This window comes from Phoxinus phoxinus, assembly GCF_949152265.1.
Source record: "Phoxinus phoxinus genome assembly, chromosome: 2".
NCBI lineage: Eukaryota > Metazoa > Chordata > Actinopteri > Cypriniformes > Leuciscidae > Phoxinus > Phoxinus phoxinus.
In genome coordinates this window covers 5,903,361-5,919,153 of record NC_136877.1, presented here as the reverse complement: position 1 = coordinate 5,919,153, position 15,793 = coordinate 5,903,361, and the positions used below count along the sequence as shown (strand labels likewise).

The following is a 15,793-nucleotide window of genomic DNA, read 5'->3' as shown; positions in this document are numbered from 1 at the left end:
ATTGTAGGCTACTGCAATTACTTCATAGTTAGCTCCTGGGTGATAACTGAATATGTGACTTGACGTTATATTTCTATCAGAGAAGTTAGTAGCGATGCGTTTGTTTGATGCAGCGGCGTTCAGTCTCTTCACGCGCGATGATGCTGAAGCGCATAACGTCATCCCGAGCAGAGCAGTGCGCATGCGCAAGAGCGAGCGAGTGCGCGCGCTGAGAACTCGGAGTACGGTGGTGGTGAGAGAACAGCTGTAACGTTACCGGAGGCCACAATGCGACTGGCGTTCGGGGCTTCTCCTGTCTTGATCCTCATCCGCAATGTCTGCGCAGAATGACCGAGAGAGCTCGTACTATGCGCGCCTCTAAACCCACAAACAGAAGAGGACAACTGGAGCCGTCTCAAAATGAGCACCGGATTCAGCTCGAGCTCCTGCCGCTTCGCGGATTATTTCGTGACCTGCGGTTTGGACACCGAGAGCGGCTTAGAGCCAGACGAGCTGTCCGGTAAGACCAGATCACTTCACCGCTCTGATTTCGACAGATTTGCGAGGTTTTATTGTGCATTTGCTTAAAGGTGTGAGTTATGTGATGTTAAAACACAATAATAGTGACCACAGCAGCTGCAAATATGTAAAAAATGTATTTGCATTTTGAGTAGACGAGTTGAGATTTGTATTATTTTATGTTATGCGTAGTCACTGGACTTTAGGAGTGTTCTAGATAGTTGACCTTATTATAAAAGAAGAGACCATTGATTCTTTTTTTATTATTATTTTTATTGGGAAAGCTTATTCAAATTAAGTCGATTAAACTCAAGCATCTGTCATTTCATAATAGCTCCTCCATCCATATTCTTGAATATAAAACATAAACCAAACCAAATCGGAGATTGACATTGTTTATTTCTGTTTTACAAGACAAAGAATGAGGATCAGTGTTATAATATACAATCTATATTCTGCAATATATTCGTATATTCAAGGTTTTTATGTGCTTCAATTCAGGGTTTATTTGTGTTGACTTCATTTGTGCAATAGTTTCTATTTCTTCATAAACAGTTGTTTTTATTTCCAGCATTCATCAAAACAAGGTTGTTGTAGTATAATGTCATTTGTTCAGACTTTTTCAACCTAACATCTGGAACTGATCAATTCCTTCATCTCCAGTACACACACACACACACACACACACACACACACACACACACATAATTAAAGAAAATACTATTCTGTTTTGTGGGGCGACAGTGGCTCAGTGGTTCATGTAGATTGTCTACAAACCGGAAGGTTGGTGGTTCAATCCCCGGTTCCACCTGACCAAGTGTCGAGGTGTCCTTGAGCAAGAAACCTAACCCCAGCTGCTCCTGACGAGCTGGATCGCCTTGCATGGCTGACACCGCCGTCGGTGTATGAATGAGTGAGTGAATGGGTGAATGTGAGGCAATATTGTAAAGCGCTTTGGTGGCCATTGGGTCTGTGAAAAGCGCTATATAAATGCAGTCCATTTTACCATTTTTTTTTTTTTTATTTGCGTTTTTAAGCATTTTTTGTACTTTTATTCCAAAACAATAACTAAAGGCAATAACAATTTAAACAATATATTTTATTTGTGAACCGATGTTTAGCTGTTCTTTTTAATAGTCAACTTATTTTCATCAGTTATCAATACAGACAAAAAGATCTTTATTTTCACCAAGCTGATTGCTTACTAAAAACCCAACAGTCATCATGTTTTCTGGCCATTTCAAGTTTTCTTTTGGCATGATATAAAATAGTGATATTTAAATGGATGAGTTGTTTACTTACTTTTTAATTAGTCTTCCCATTTAACAGCATAATTTTGTTCACTGATTCACAAACGCGCACGAATACAAGAGGCTGCATTTATCGCACTAACCAATCATATCCAATCATAACCGATCAAATCCAATCATAACCAATCATATCCAATCATAACCTATCAAATCCAATCATAACCGATCATATCCAATCATAGCACGATGGAGGCATTTGCCTCACATGACTTTCCTCCATTCATTCTCAATTACCCCCCCCACCAAACCCACGGCACACTTTAGTGGGTCTGTTAAAAGTCAATGGGCTCAGGGGAGGCAAGAGAGACGCGGCGTCCTGCTCTCTTTACCTGTGCGGGTTCCTGTTGGAAAGTGTTACTTAAGAAAAACAAGTGATTTATACACCTTTTTAATGTCAAGTTTTATAATATGTGCGTTTTTTTTGTGTGATATGGATTATTTTCTCATCCAATGAGGAGGCACTGCCTCCCTTGCCTCCTCGGAGGAAATGCCTCTTTTATATATATATATATATATATACATATTTTACGTTTATATATTCATATTATACGTTTTACAGTGAATCACTTACAACATGGTTTCATATAAAAGGCTTTTTCAACCAGCACGTGAAGTCTTGAAGGGCGAGAGTGCAGATTCAGATTTCCTGTGGTTTCGGGCTTCCTCATCTTGCGTTGCATTTTTTTGCTAGATCTCCACTGATATAATCAGAACATCCGTTTTCTCTTAAATTTTCTTGGATCTTTGTGAACGTGGTATTTCATTTATGCTGGTCCCTCTTAGTTTTATTTTATAAGTGTTTTGTTGCATAAGGCGGTGTCAGGGGGTGATAGTTGTGCTTGTGCCTCTCTGTGAACTGCACCGTTGGTGTTTTAAATCATAATGTAAAAGGTGAAACGCTGTTAGCATTGAATTGTGTTTGCTAAATTTCCTTCTTATGACATATTAATGATGCAGTAAGTAGCGATTTTTGAGAAACGCTGTTGTAAGTGGATCTGATCGAGCACCACAACACACCTATAGCCAATCAGCAGTAAGGGGCGTGTCCACTCATTAGGGGGGAGGGGCCTGTGTTGCACAAGGTGTGTTCGACATCGGCTGGATGTAACCGATCGGCGAGAGTTGCCGTGTGCAGGCGGGGGGGAGCTGCAAACGGAGACGTGAAGTCGGACACTTTCTGGTTCCCGTAGTGACCGCTCACGTGGTGATTGTATACTTTACCACAGCTGAAGTGAAATAAATGTGAAATAAATGCAATATTTGCCAAATACACAAAAATGTTTGAGACATTTTCATTCAATACTTTATGCACTGCGAATACAGCGTCTGTTTGAACAAGAATAAAGTTCAACATAAGCCTAGGCAGGCCTACTATCAATGAAGTGGAGTCTATGTTTTTTAATAAAAAAAAATTGATAGACATGACACAAATGGTAGCTGGGGTTAGGTGTCTTTAACACTTGGTTAGGTGGAACCAGGGATTGAACCACCAACCTTCCGGTTTATAGACAAGCTACATAAACCACTGAGCCACTGCCGCCCACAAAAAATTGATTTGTGAGCTTTAGTGGAACTAAAGGTGTGAGAATAAACACGAAACATGCGTGATCGTTGTCATGCGGTGAATCCGGCAAATCGTGGAACAGCTGTGTCGTCGTTAGTTTGCAAGACCTAAAAACACATGAACATGATCAACAAATTGCAGTGTAGGCTACATTCTACAAAATCAAATTTTTCTTGCATATTAAATACGACTCAAGATCTGTTTTAATTTTAATTATGATTTGGGCCACTTCCATATAAGGTCCTAAATCTGATACAGATCAGATGTTTTAAAGTGCGACCTCAGTGTGAACAGTCACATCAGTATTCATGTGACTTTTAAGTCTCTCTAGATCAACATTCGTCACAATTTTGTCACTCCAAAGATTTTACATACTGGTAGTTCTTTGGTCACTTGTTTAAAATGAAAGCCAGCAGTGAAGTTAGTCAGTGGAGGGGCGGTGAGCTGTTATGCTCATAAGTATCACGGCGACGGCTCTATACAAGCGAAACTTGTGGAAAAACTATATATGAGAAAAACGTTGCTCTCTTTCTCCTCATCGCTGTCTCTGTCCTCATTATTGCCTGTGCACAAAGTCGTGGGACATCACTTTATAAATGAACGCATTAATGCTGACTTCCATGTTTACTTCCGCATGATAGCATGCTGCGCGCCGTCTTTGTTATCGTTCTTTTGCGCAGTTCAGGATCGTAAACTGTTCACACTCAAATCTGATATTGGCCGCATTGGGGGAAAAAAAATGTGAACAGCCAAACAAACAAACAAACATAAAATAATCGGATCTGAGCCATAAATCAGAAATGAGTACTAAAGCTGCGTAACTACAAGCGACAAAGCGACACGTTACCATTCATTTCAATGGGGAGCGGGCGTTTTCTGGCGACCTGCTGGGGCGTGTCTGGCGACCAGTGTTGGGGGAAATGCATTACAAGTAACTTGAGTTACGTAATCAGATTAAACTAGTAAAGTAACGCATTCCTTTTAAAATTTACAACAACATATCTGAGTTACTTTTTCAAATAAGTAACGCAAGTTACTTTGTTTTCCCATGTATTGATTGACAGCTCTCCTGTCCTCTTGTTGAGATGAATCAAAGTGCAGAGGGTGTGTGTGTGTGTGTGTGTGTGTGTGTGTGCGCACGTATACATGATGTTTATTGTAGTTCTATACTAAATGTGAGCATTTACTCATCTCACTTGCACAAAAAAATATTACTCAAAATGAATAAAATCAGTGAAATGCAGAAAGTATGCAACAAAGAAAATGCAACAAAGTTGAGATCTGTTTAACTTTATGCAAATGAAGAGTGACTTTCGGGAGCGACAACCAATAGGAGTGAAGTCAGTGGAGCGCGCGTGATCATCCGTCACTCTCTGACAGAGGCAAGTTGAATGACAAGCTGATTTTAGCAGTCAGAAACGTGGATATAGTAATAAAGCTGCTCTGGGTCGGACAAATGGCCCAAAACACTCTCACACTGGTCCCAGGCCATCGAACCATCCTTATCCTGATGTGCATTTTGTTAGAGAGCATGATTATGTGTGCATTGTGCAACTTTGAGTCATGGGGAAGCTTACAATCATTCATGTCTGTTGAGGGTCGATGCATTGATGGGCAATAAATGATAGATTTAGAGATGGTTGTAGTGCAACTGAGCCTGCCTTGAAAGTGACTGGTGTCCATCATGACGTCCCCCATGGGGAACGGCGCGATCAATGGAGCGAGACCCTCAGGACAAAGAGAGGTCACTGAGATGCTCTGGGGGATACAAAAACACACCAGTTTCTAAAGCAGCATCCAATCGCAAGAGTTTGCTGATGCGCTGGTGTTTTTATGTGTAGAAAAAAATGGAGATTTGGTTGGTTTAAAATGTTTCAACATGTCACTATTGTAAAAAAAGTACATGCACATGTGACACTCTTGAGTCTGGGCTGGCCTAGTTAGCCGGGGAACGAAACTGCTCACATGCTGTTTTTAGAGGAAACGAGTCAGTCAATTTTTTTTCTTTATCATGCATTTGTAAGTGTGGTCATGGTTGTCTATATATATATAGATATACTCTGCAAAAAAAGAAAAGAAACCAATTCCAATAAAGATCTGTAAAGCTTATTTGGATTTTACAAAATGCAGTATCCTACATTTTTTTGTTTATAGCCGCCTATATAAAATATTTGACTCCTACCTCTACATTAAATATGTTCTCATTGGCTGTGTTTCAGTGTCACATGCTTTTTTTCATTTTTTTTCATTACATAAAGTTAATTTACTTCACTGCAAACGTATCGTGTTGCACCTGATGAGGACATGATGTTCTTTTGTACAAAAATCAATTTATTTTCAGATTATTTTGTCATGATATGTGAGGGGAGAGGGAAGGCCTGTTTTTGTTGTTGTTGTTGCCTCTATCGGCGTGATTAGCTGATTTGTCAGCAGTATTTCAGTACACCATAGTTGCATTGTTTGCTGTGGTCGATTGTTTACTGAATGTTTTAATTTTAAAGCATGCAGAAAATACATTCTGTTGATTTAAATCATAGTGCCGTTAAGCTGCTTATGCCTTCCTCATGAGTCTGTTTTCTCAGCTCTTGTTTACATCTGCAGGGCTGTGCTGCGTCACATGACCACAGCTTAAAGGTGTAGTTCATCATCATTTACTCACGTCGTTCCTGACTTTCTTTTTTTTCTGAGGAACACAAAAGAAGATATTTTGAAGTGTGTTGATAACCAAGTAGATTTAGAAACCAGTGACTTCCATTGTATAAACAAAAAACACTGTCTGTTTCTAAATCATTTTTGTTACACAGAAGAATTATCCCTTTAATGCGCTGTGTTTTTGACTTTACTGTTATTTTAGCTTTTATTTTTCCATAATTTGTATTGAATGGATTTTGATATAGACTTTTGACTAAAGTGCTCCTCATGGGCCGGTGAGCATCCCATGACCCTTTCTGATATGCTCTTATTCCCATTGGCGATGGGAATGCACACAGCATTCCCAAAGCGTTAGCATATCTCTTGGCAAAGATGCAAAAAATAAGAGCCATTGTCATTCCTTGCATTTCTCTGTTGGGCCAGACGGTCGGGCCTGATTTAGCAGTAATGAAAAACATCCATTAGACCGTTGAAAGTGGGTCACTGTTGCACTCAAGAACGTTTAAGGGCACCAATTTTTTTCAGTGAACGTCTGATATGTTGCCCTCCTTAAATTTGTGCTTTAATGAGGACAAAACAGAATAAATATTTATCTTGGGTAAAAAAAAAGCTCAGTGTGTATCTTTTAACTAATTTAGTTATCATAGAACAGTCAGTAAAGTAGGCTATATAAAACTTGCTACATTTCAAAATGACTTTCAGTTCATTAAGCGAGTCGGATAATGATCAGTATCCGCTCCAATGGATTCAGTGAGTTCAATAAAGGATCTGTCAGACTAAATCAGACTGGTAACTTTAGTTAAAAGCCCTTTTTCACACAGAGATTCTGGAAAATACACTGATAATGTGTCCTGGGATCGTTTGATTTTTGGTAGCCTACACTGCCAGTGATTTTCTGCGATCTGTGCGTGCGTTCACACACATCCCGGAAAGACACGTGACATCAGTATGTGACAGTAATGCAGTGTCTTAAAGGGGTGGTTGAGTATGATGCCACTTTTCTAACTTTAGTTAGTGTGTAATGTTGCTGTTTGAGCATAAACAACATCTGCAAAGTTACAACGCTCAAAGTTCAAAGCAAAGGGAGATATTTTTTTTACATCACCAACCCTAAAATTTACATAAAGGAAAGGCAATTTATAGATTATCAAGACAGAATATGCCAATCAATGACTAGAAGCTGACTGAATGACTTGGGCTGGACAATAATTCAATATCAATATATATCGCGATATTATTTTTTTCAATAACGGTGATATGATTTTTAAACACATCTCTGATAGTTTGATAGACATTACAGCCAGGCATGGGCTACGTTAACATTTTAATTTTTACTGCGTGATAAGCACGGCACAACGGTTCATATGTTCATTGTCTCCAAATTGACCGTTCGCAAAAAACGTTGAAAAAAAATAATTAAAATGATATATAGCCTATATTTGTATATAGACTACAGCAATTAACATTGTGTCAGAACCTCTTGTAAATGCAGTTATTTTTGTTAGTTGTCTATTCATAATCGTGTGAGAATCGTTATCTCTATTTTAAACAAAAAACAAACATGTATTCTCACTTTATCTAGAATCGTGTAGCTAGAAAGTCATTTTGTCACAGATGTTGCAATCTTGGACCAAGGATGCATCTCTGATCCTGTTTTTGTATGTTAAAAACCTGGTCTGTAAGCAGCCCTTTCTGTGTGGTTTCATGTCTATGACCTTTTTGAGTGAACTTTTGTGTGTATGTTCTCATTTCCTGTACCATTCGTTCTTTGCTATTAGCGTCACATTCACAAACAGAGCAAGAATGACAAGAAGAATGCAGTTTGCACAGATGTGTTTGCTCTGCACATTAAATGGCAGTGTGAATTGTTTAGACACAAACACATATTTTGTGGCATGTTTCTGAAGTGTTGGGATGGTTTAGAGACTGACGAAGTTGACGGACGATGTAACTAACACTTCACCAATGCTAACCGATACTTAGTATTGCTGTGACATTTCCTCATAGTTTTACTCAATGGTTTTTCTTCGTTCTTTTCCTTTTGAAAAAGTACATTGTACCTAAAAATTAGTTTTTTGATGCAAGTAAAGACACCTAATATGTGACCCTGGATCACAAAGCCAGTCATAAGTCACACGGGTATATTTGTGGCAATAGCCAGCCAACAATACATTCTATGGGTCAAAATTATAGATTTTTATTTTATGCCAAAAATCATTAGGATATTAAGTAAAGTCTTAAATTAGATTTTTTAAATTTAAGGCCATAAAAAGTCTTAAAGTCTTATTTTTACTTATGAAAAGTCTTATTTTTTACCTATGAAAGGTCTTAAATTTTAGATGACACTTTGACTTAGACGTATCTAAATATTTTCCAAGTGAAAACTATCTAATTAGCGTACGTATTATTTATTATTGTTCTATCTTATATAAAACATTTATTTTTGTGAGTGAATGCAGCACAATCGTGAACATAAATGCACAACTTTAAAGGAGATTTTCTCAATGTTTCGATTTTTTTGCACCCTCAGATTCCAGATTTTTGAATCCCATATATCTCGCCCAAATATTGTTCTATCCTAACAAACCATACATCAATGGAAAGATTTTTGATTCACTTTCATATGATGTATACATCTCAATTGCAAAAAAATTACCCATGTGACTGGTTTTCTGGTCCAGGGTCACACATAAAGTGTGACCAATAAAGCATATCTTCTGTTATGTCACTGATCAAATGAAAGCTGATAATTGGGGTGCAGAACATAAAGTCCAGCTTTTTTTTTTTTTTTTTTAGCCCTCTCATCCTCTGTCGAGTTGCTTTTGCATAAAACTGCAGTATTTCCATGTGCCAGAATTCTGCAAAGTTTGTGACAAAACCCTCTTTTATTCCCAATGACGGGGCACAGGGTGAGGGCTTCATTAGCATATGCATGAGAGGCCCTGCTGGCAGAGCATTTTGATTGGCTGGCTCTCACCATCAGGCCTCGGTACACTGAGGACGGCAGCTGGGCTCGACACACACTCACACACATACCGATTTAAACACTATCCCCTAGGAGTTTCCCATGCACCCCGTGTCTTGAGCTCTTTCTCAATGACATCACTATTAAAGAGCGCTCCTTTGAGCTCCTCGTACTCTGATTAGTCATTAATCTCATGTACATGATAAAGACGTTTTAAGAGCAGCTTTATTGAATAATTTTTTAAGCTGCATTGAGAACTCTATAACTAAACATCCATGTAAAGTCATGAAATTATGTGATTTTTGAATATACCGTATATTCCTAAACTGGCTTAACTCTATCTTGCATGCACAATTTAAAGATGTGTGACTGCTCAATTAAAGCCGGTTTGAAGTAGTCCAGCTCTAGCTACACCGCGTAATTACAGAAATTAGTCACAATTGTCTTTAACCCGGTATAGAGTCTGTTTGTTCCTGTGTAAAAATGAGCTAATTCCTGTCTTCCTGCTGGAGCAGAGGAACACAGTGTTGTGTTAGCATGCTTATTTTAAGCTTGCATGTTGCTGAATATCAATATAAAAGAAGCTGCTTATCATGAATCTCCACTGGCTTGATTCATTATTCAACTATTAAATACCTCTACTACACCTGTACACCACATCCCAGGGTGTGTAAAAAAGGTCTCACTTTTTATATACGGGCGTTGCCATTTTCAGACCTGAAAGTTTGATACATGTTTGAAAGATGTTTTGATACATTTTATACGTTTGGTATGTTTTGGTTTGGCTTTACATTGCAATTATGCGAGCGCACTAAATAACTTTACATGACATGCTTGCGTCCTGTCGTCATCATCTATGCGGGCTGCATCTCGACATTGATTGGTTTGTAAACGGACGTGTGTCTGACGTTAGCGTGTTGTCAATTCGGCGGGTAACTTTGATAACAATGAATGAACAGACCCATATCGTTGCAACTATATTGTTATTATTTATGGCATTACTACCCGCAGCATCAACTATATTCGCCAAATAAACGTCCTCGTCGTGCGAACATTTGATCGTTGCCGACTCGCCTGCAGGAAACTATATTTGTCCTGCTATCTTCTGTCTTCTTTGGCTACGCGGGATCCACCGGTAAAAATGGTCTGAAAGTTCGAACCATACATAAAATGCTTTCACACTAAACTGATTTCAGTTTGATCCGGTCCGAGACTACTTCTTTTCATCTGTCCAAATTTCGTCTGTTTGGTCCGGACCGTGGTGTAGAGGTTTCACACCTAATTTTGATTCAGATCTGAAACTGAATCTGAAATCGAAACTGAAGAATCTGAAAATCCGGACCAAACAAGGTAGGTGTGAAAGGGCCGTAAGCCTAAATAAATTCATCATATGCGATCGTGGCTCTTCAGAAAATTTGGACTCAACCGCTCAATTCATATGGATTAGCTTTACGATCTTTTTGAAGCGCCAAAGTTGTGTCAATGGAGGGACAGAAAGCTCTCAGATTTCATCAAAAGATCTTCATTTGTGTTCTGAAGATGAACAAAAGTCTTACAGGTTTGGATCAACATGAGGGTTAGTAATTAATGACAGAATTTTCATTTTTGGGTGAAGTATCTCTTTAAAGGGATAGTTCACTTTGAAATTAAATTTTGGTATGTTTAGCTTACCTGAAGTGCATCCAGGTGTCTTTGTCTCCGCAGTAGTTTCAATTTTGATATTTTTAGGTCAAACCGTTCTTGTCTGTCAGTCATATAATGCAGGTATATAGGCACTGTCTCCAAAAGCATGCAGAGAAAAGTCCAAATTAAAAAATGCCCCATCGTAAGTGCACATTGATGGCCTAAGCTCGCGCAAACTCATCCGGGAGTGTTGAGTTTTCACTTATTCCCAATTTGTAAGCCTTCTATCTTGACACACTACTCGCTTCATTGTTCAGGTCAATCAAAGGCATACGTTGAGCCGTACAGCCAATCACACGCGTTTCTGCTGAGTTTAAAAATGCAACGTCCAATCGAAGGCGGTTAGATTCGTTTCCGGGGAAGAAATCCAGTGTAAACAGATCACTTGGACGTGATTGTGTAAAAGAGATAAAAACAATATAAATACTACGATTTTATCACACAAACCGCTTGTTTCGTGTCTTAGACCATCAATGTGCACTTACGATGGGGCATTTTTTAATTTGGACTTTTCTCTGCATGCTATTAGAGACATCTCTGCATGCTTTTGGAGACAGTACCTATATACCTGCATTATATGACTGACAGACGGTTTGACCTAAAAATATAAAAATTTTAACTACTGCGGAGACAAAGACACCTTCATCTTGGATGCACTTCAGGTAAGCTAAAACATACCAACATTTAATTTCAAAGTGAACTATCCCTTTAACCTAAAAACCCTTAAACCTACTCATACCCCCAAATCTGTCCCTAACCTTATACCCGTATCCCACCTCAATAGCAGCACAAGTATTTTGCAATACAACACCAACACAATAAGTAAATCAACCTAATAAATTTTTTTATGCAAGTACATTGACCCCTAATATAAAGGGGGACCAAAAAGGAAAACACTAGCTATTGTTCAATTCAGTTCACATTTATTTGCATAGCGCTTTTCACAATACACATCGTTTCAAAGCAGCTTTACAGAAAATGCATGAGTCCACATTACAATATTGAGTCTCTGTTATCAAGTTATGTATTTCAGAAATGTACATATACAAATCATACAGTTAGCTAAAATTGTATCCATTTAAACAATGTAATAATTTAAGGCAGAAACATTGAACTCATTGAAGTAATGAAAACATGTTTGTTAACAAATTATATATAAGATTTGATTATCTTGCATAGTTTTTTATCCCATCTCAATGGCACCACGAGTGTTTTGCAATACAACATGAACACAATAAGTAATTCAACTTATTGTATTTTTTTTCAATGTAAGTACATTCGTAGTTAAAGACCCTTAATATAAAGGGATCATAAAGTAAACACTAGCTATTGTTCTATCCAAAGTTGCGAATTTAACTTTGAATATCGCCTATATTTGAGTGTGTTTAAGATACGCGGGGGTGAAGAGGCTGTGTCTCAGCTGTTTGGATATGTTTGTTTCAGCAGCGAACGAATTCTCACAGGAAAACGTCATCTGCCATCTGTTACTCTAAACTCAATTGCTCTTTTTGTGTCCCTTTCTTTGCTCACACAGATGAAGACTCACTGTTAGAAGAAAAGGTTTAATGTAGACTAATTTCGAGCCGACGTCACAGTTACGTCACAGCGTTAGCTGGAGGCAAGACAAAGGGAAAACTGGAGGCGGCCAATACAAACCAGCACAGATTCGGCTAGGAGCTTAAATTATTATTATTATTTATATTATTATTATTATGTCATCTTGTTGTGTTGTTGGGTTCTAGAATCGACAGAGTACAGGCTCCTCCAATTTGAAATTTTATCGCATAATGTTTTCTAAATTATTGTGATTATTTGTGAATCATCTATGATTGTGTACATTGTTTTGATTGATTGTGACTATAGACTTTTTGAAGAACCTGGTAAGAAAGGGGTAGCCTAATCAAATACATAGTTAAAAAATTCATATGAAATTTATTTCTAGAAAATATTCACATCATTAAAATTGCACCGTAATGTCACTCTTTACATTGTCGTCTTCTGGCCTTGGCGCTGGCTAGGCAGAATAATTTAAGGCTTGTATGTATCATTATCATTTAGTTTTAAACATACTTTATCACTAGAGAACAATTGAAAAAACACTAAACATGAAAGTAAATGCAATTATTTAGGACATTTCTCATTATATTGAACCTTTTTGGCATAAAGGGTTCTTTAAAATTCAGTCAAATATAGATCCCCATTGAACCTTTGTTTCTGTCTCTCATCCATCCGACGACATTGTGCTGCAAGGATCAACATTGTGTCATCACATCAACCCCAGTCCAATTATTCATTAGCAGAGGCGTACAAGTGATTCATAATCAATCTGTCATTTCCCTCGGCAGAAACCCAATAGGATTTTTCCAAAGGAAAATAAGCTCTGTGACTGACAAAACTTTATGAATCTTACACGTTTTGTTCATCATGAACACAACTTTGATGAATTTTGAAACCTAAATACGACTTAAATTAGCTATAATAAATGAACGAAACGACACCAAAAGCTTCCGACAACTCTATTCAGCCTTTATTTAAAACATTTGAGTTGGAAAAGCAAGGGCATAATTATAAACACAATGAGTCTGTGAAAGCGGACTAGTGAGTAGATGATTTACCTGTTCAGTGTGATGATGTTTAATGTCCCCAACAACCTCTGTAGTCCCATTTAGCCTTTTTCAAGACAAGTGAAAGCCTTAAAAAATCCCAAGGGAGTACTGATGTATTTTGCCTTAGAATAAAACGTGAAACTCTCTTGAGCTTGCACTGTTCGTGAATACCACCGATTACTTACTTGCACATTTTTGTATCCATACTGTACTGGATTGGCAGAGGGTTATTAACCGAACACTTATTGTTGGGCCACTTCTTTTGGCCCAAAACACTGTGTTCGTGGTCATCCAGTTCACTAACACTGTTTTTAAAATTGTTTTATGCTTTCATTGCTCAAGAAAAACATTACTACATTTCAATGGAAAAGCTTGAAAGGGATATGAGGTAGATTTGAAATATGAGACCAAGTTGCTTGATGCTACTACTACTTGTTATAAAGCATGTCAGTCATTTATTAAGAATCAGATGATAATCAGTTTATTGAAGTGTACAATGCGCTAGATCCTTTACTGGAAACCGGAAGTAACTCACTCCCGTTAAACGCTCACTCTTCGAATTCTTGCACCCGGGAACAATACAAGTCGACACCGTTATAACTAGTTTGCTAAGAGAAGTATTCCCTACTAAAGCAAGGTGGTATTTGACTCTGCTAATCATATCCATAGCGGACTGGTGGGCGTGGCCTTAGACGGCAACATGCCCAATGCATTATGGGTGTTGACGTTTTCCTACCTATTTGGCAAAAGGGAAGACGGCAGCCTTTTTTCTTAGTTTTCTCTAGTCACTGATTTCAAATTGTTCCCCCCACTTTTCTACTAAATAGTAGGGCTGTAAACGATTAATCGCGATTAATCGAATCCAAAATAAAAGTTTGTGTTTACATAATATATGTGTGTGTATTGTGTATAATTATTTTAAATATATAAATACACACACATGCATGTATATATTTAAGAATTTTTTTATAATTAAACATATATATTATGTAAACGCAAACTTTTATTTTGGATTAGATTAATCGTGATTAATCGCTTACAGCCCTACTAAATAGGCATTTACATTTATTCATTTAGCAGACGCTTTTATCCAAAGCGACTTACAAATGAGAACAATAGGCAGCCAAGTTTTATTGAAAGGCCATTTTGCCAGCGTTGAAGGACCTGAACTACTAAAATGCTTGCTTGTTTCCGGGTTTTGGCCTATGAAAACACATCATCCCTGCGGCAATACTTTTCAGCATTTTTCCTGCAGCTGTTTAGATGACTAGTCACAGCTCTATGCCTTTAAAATCATGCTATCGGTTCCTGCGGATACTTCAGGGCCCGTCACTGCTGGTTTAGATGTATTAATGTTGTCTTCCCTGTCTTCAGTGGGCATCAGTAACACGCTCTCCTCCTCACAGACCTCATGCGTTCACGTCAGGCTCGTGACCTCGGGCTGTTCTCTGGCCAACAGACCCAAAGCTTTCAGCCACCGCACAGAAGTACTTTATAAGATAAAGTTCATCTCTTCCCTCTTAGCCTAGAACCATGAGATCCGTTTGTGTACTATAAATCAAAAAGCATCTGTTATAGTCCAGCTTTCTTCTACGATTATAACAAATTAAAAGCATTTTTTATTTTTTCAAAGGAAATAATTGGTAAATTCACCATAAAATCAAAATTGACAGTTCTTATTTTTTATGGAATATTGAATTGTTTATATATAATAATTGATTGATGACACATCAGTGTTTTACGACATTGATCCAATTATCCGATGGACAGAATAATGTCCCGCCCTACTTTTTTTTTTCATCTTTTTATTTTATTTTTTCACAATAGGGAAGAAAAGATGATCTCAACTTCTGTTTCATGCTGACTATATTTATTAGATATTTGTAGGGCAGGTAAAATTACTATGGGCCAGACAGGAAAAATGAGGAAAAAGTAGAGAAACATGCATTGTGGGTGTTATTTCTATGGGTTAGGTTCAATGGATGGTTTGTTGAACCAATTATTTGTAATGTGGTTGCTTTGGCATTTTTCTACTTTTCCCCAAATGCAGTAAGAAATAAGGTCTCTGGTTAGTTTTCTAAAGCACTGACCTTTCCAAAAACCACAGGGCCTTTTCACCTCAGACAGTGTGTTTTCCCCTCCGCATCACTTTATGGCTCTGATGCTCTTTGTAAAAGTACCAAAGCTTTTTTTTACAGGGGTCATTTCATGAAAAAAATTCCAAATAGATTAATCACTTTTTTTTGGTAAATCATTTTTTTATTTTATTAAAGGGACAGTGTGTAGGAATTACTCCCATCTAGCTGTGAAATTATATTTTGCATTCAAACGAATAGTGATCTCTAGCTCCTCGCTTTTTCAAACTCGTGTTGCAACTACGGTAGCCGTTATGTACCAAGAAGCTCTGACAACAATAGCCCTTCGTCGAGTTCAATTATACGTTACATGTTCTACTGTTATGCTGCCTATATAATGAATTACACAACCAAGCAATGAAAAAAAAGCTTGTAATTTA

The 15,793-nt window shown here is 37.8% G+C and overlaps 1 protein-coding gene across 4 annotated transcripts in view; it reads left to right on the top strand.

The window, feature by feature from the left end:
- The first annotated feature begins 154 nt into the window (after positions 1–154).
- Positions 155–15,793, top strand: part of dennd5a (DENN/MADD domain containing 5A) — a 73,718-nt gene continuing 58,079 nt past the window's right edge. Inside the window, exon 1 of one of the 4 annotated variants that reach the window (XM_079587984.1) lies at positions 155–499. In XM_079587984.1, the coding sequence (XP_079444110.1) occupies positions 400–499 (100 nt within the window). In that variant the 5' untranslated portion in view covers positions 155–399. The remainder of the gene's footprint in view (positions 500–15,793) is intronic. The other 3 variants (XM_079587985.1, XM_079587983.1, XM_079587982.1) reach the window with 3 other exon arrangements.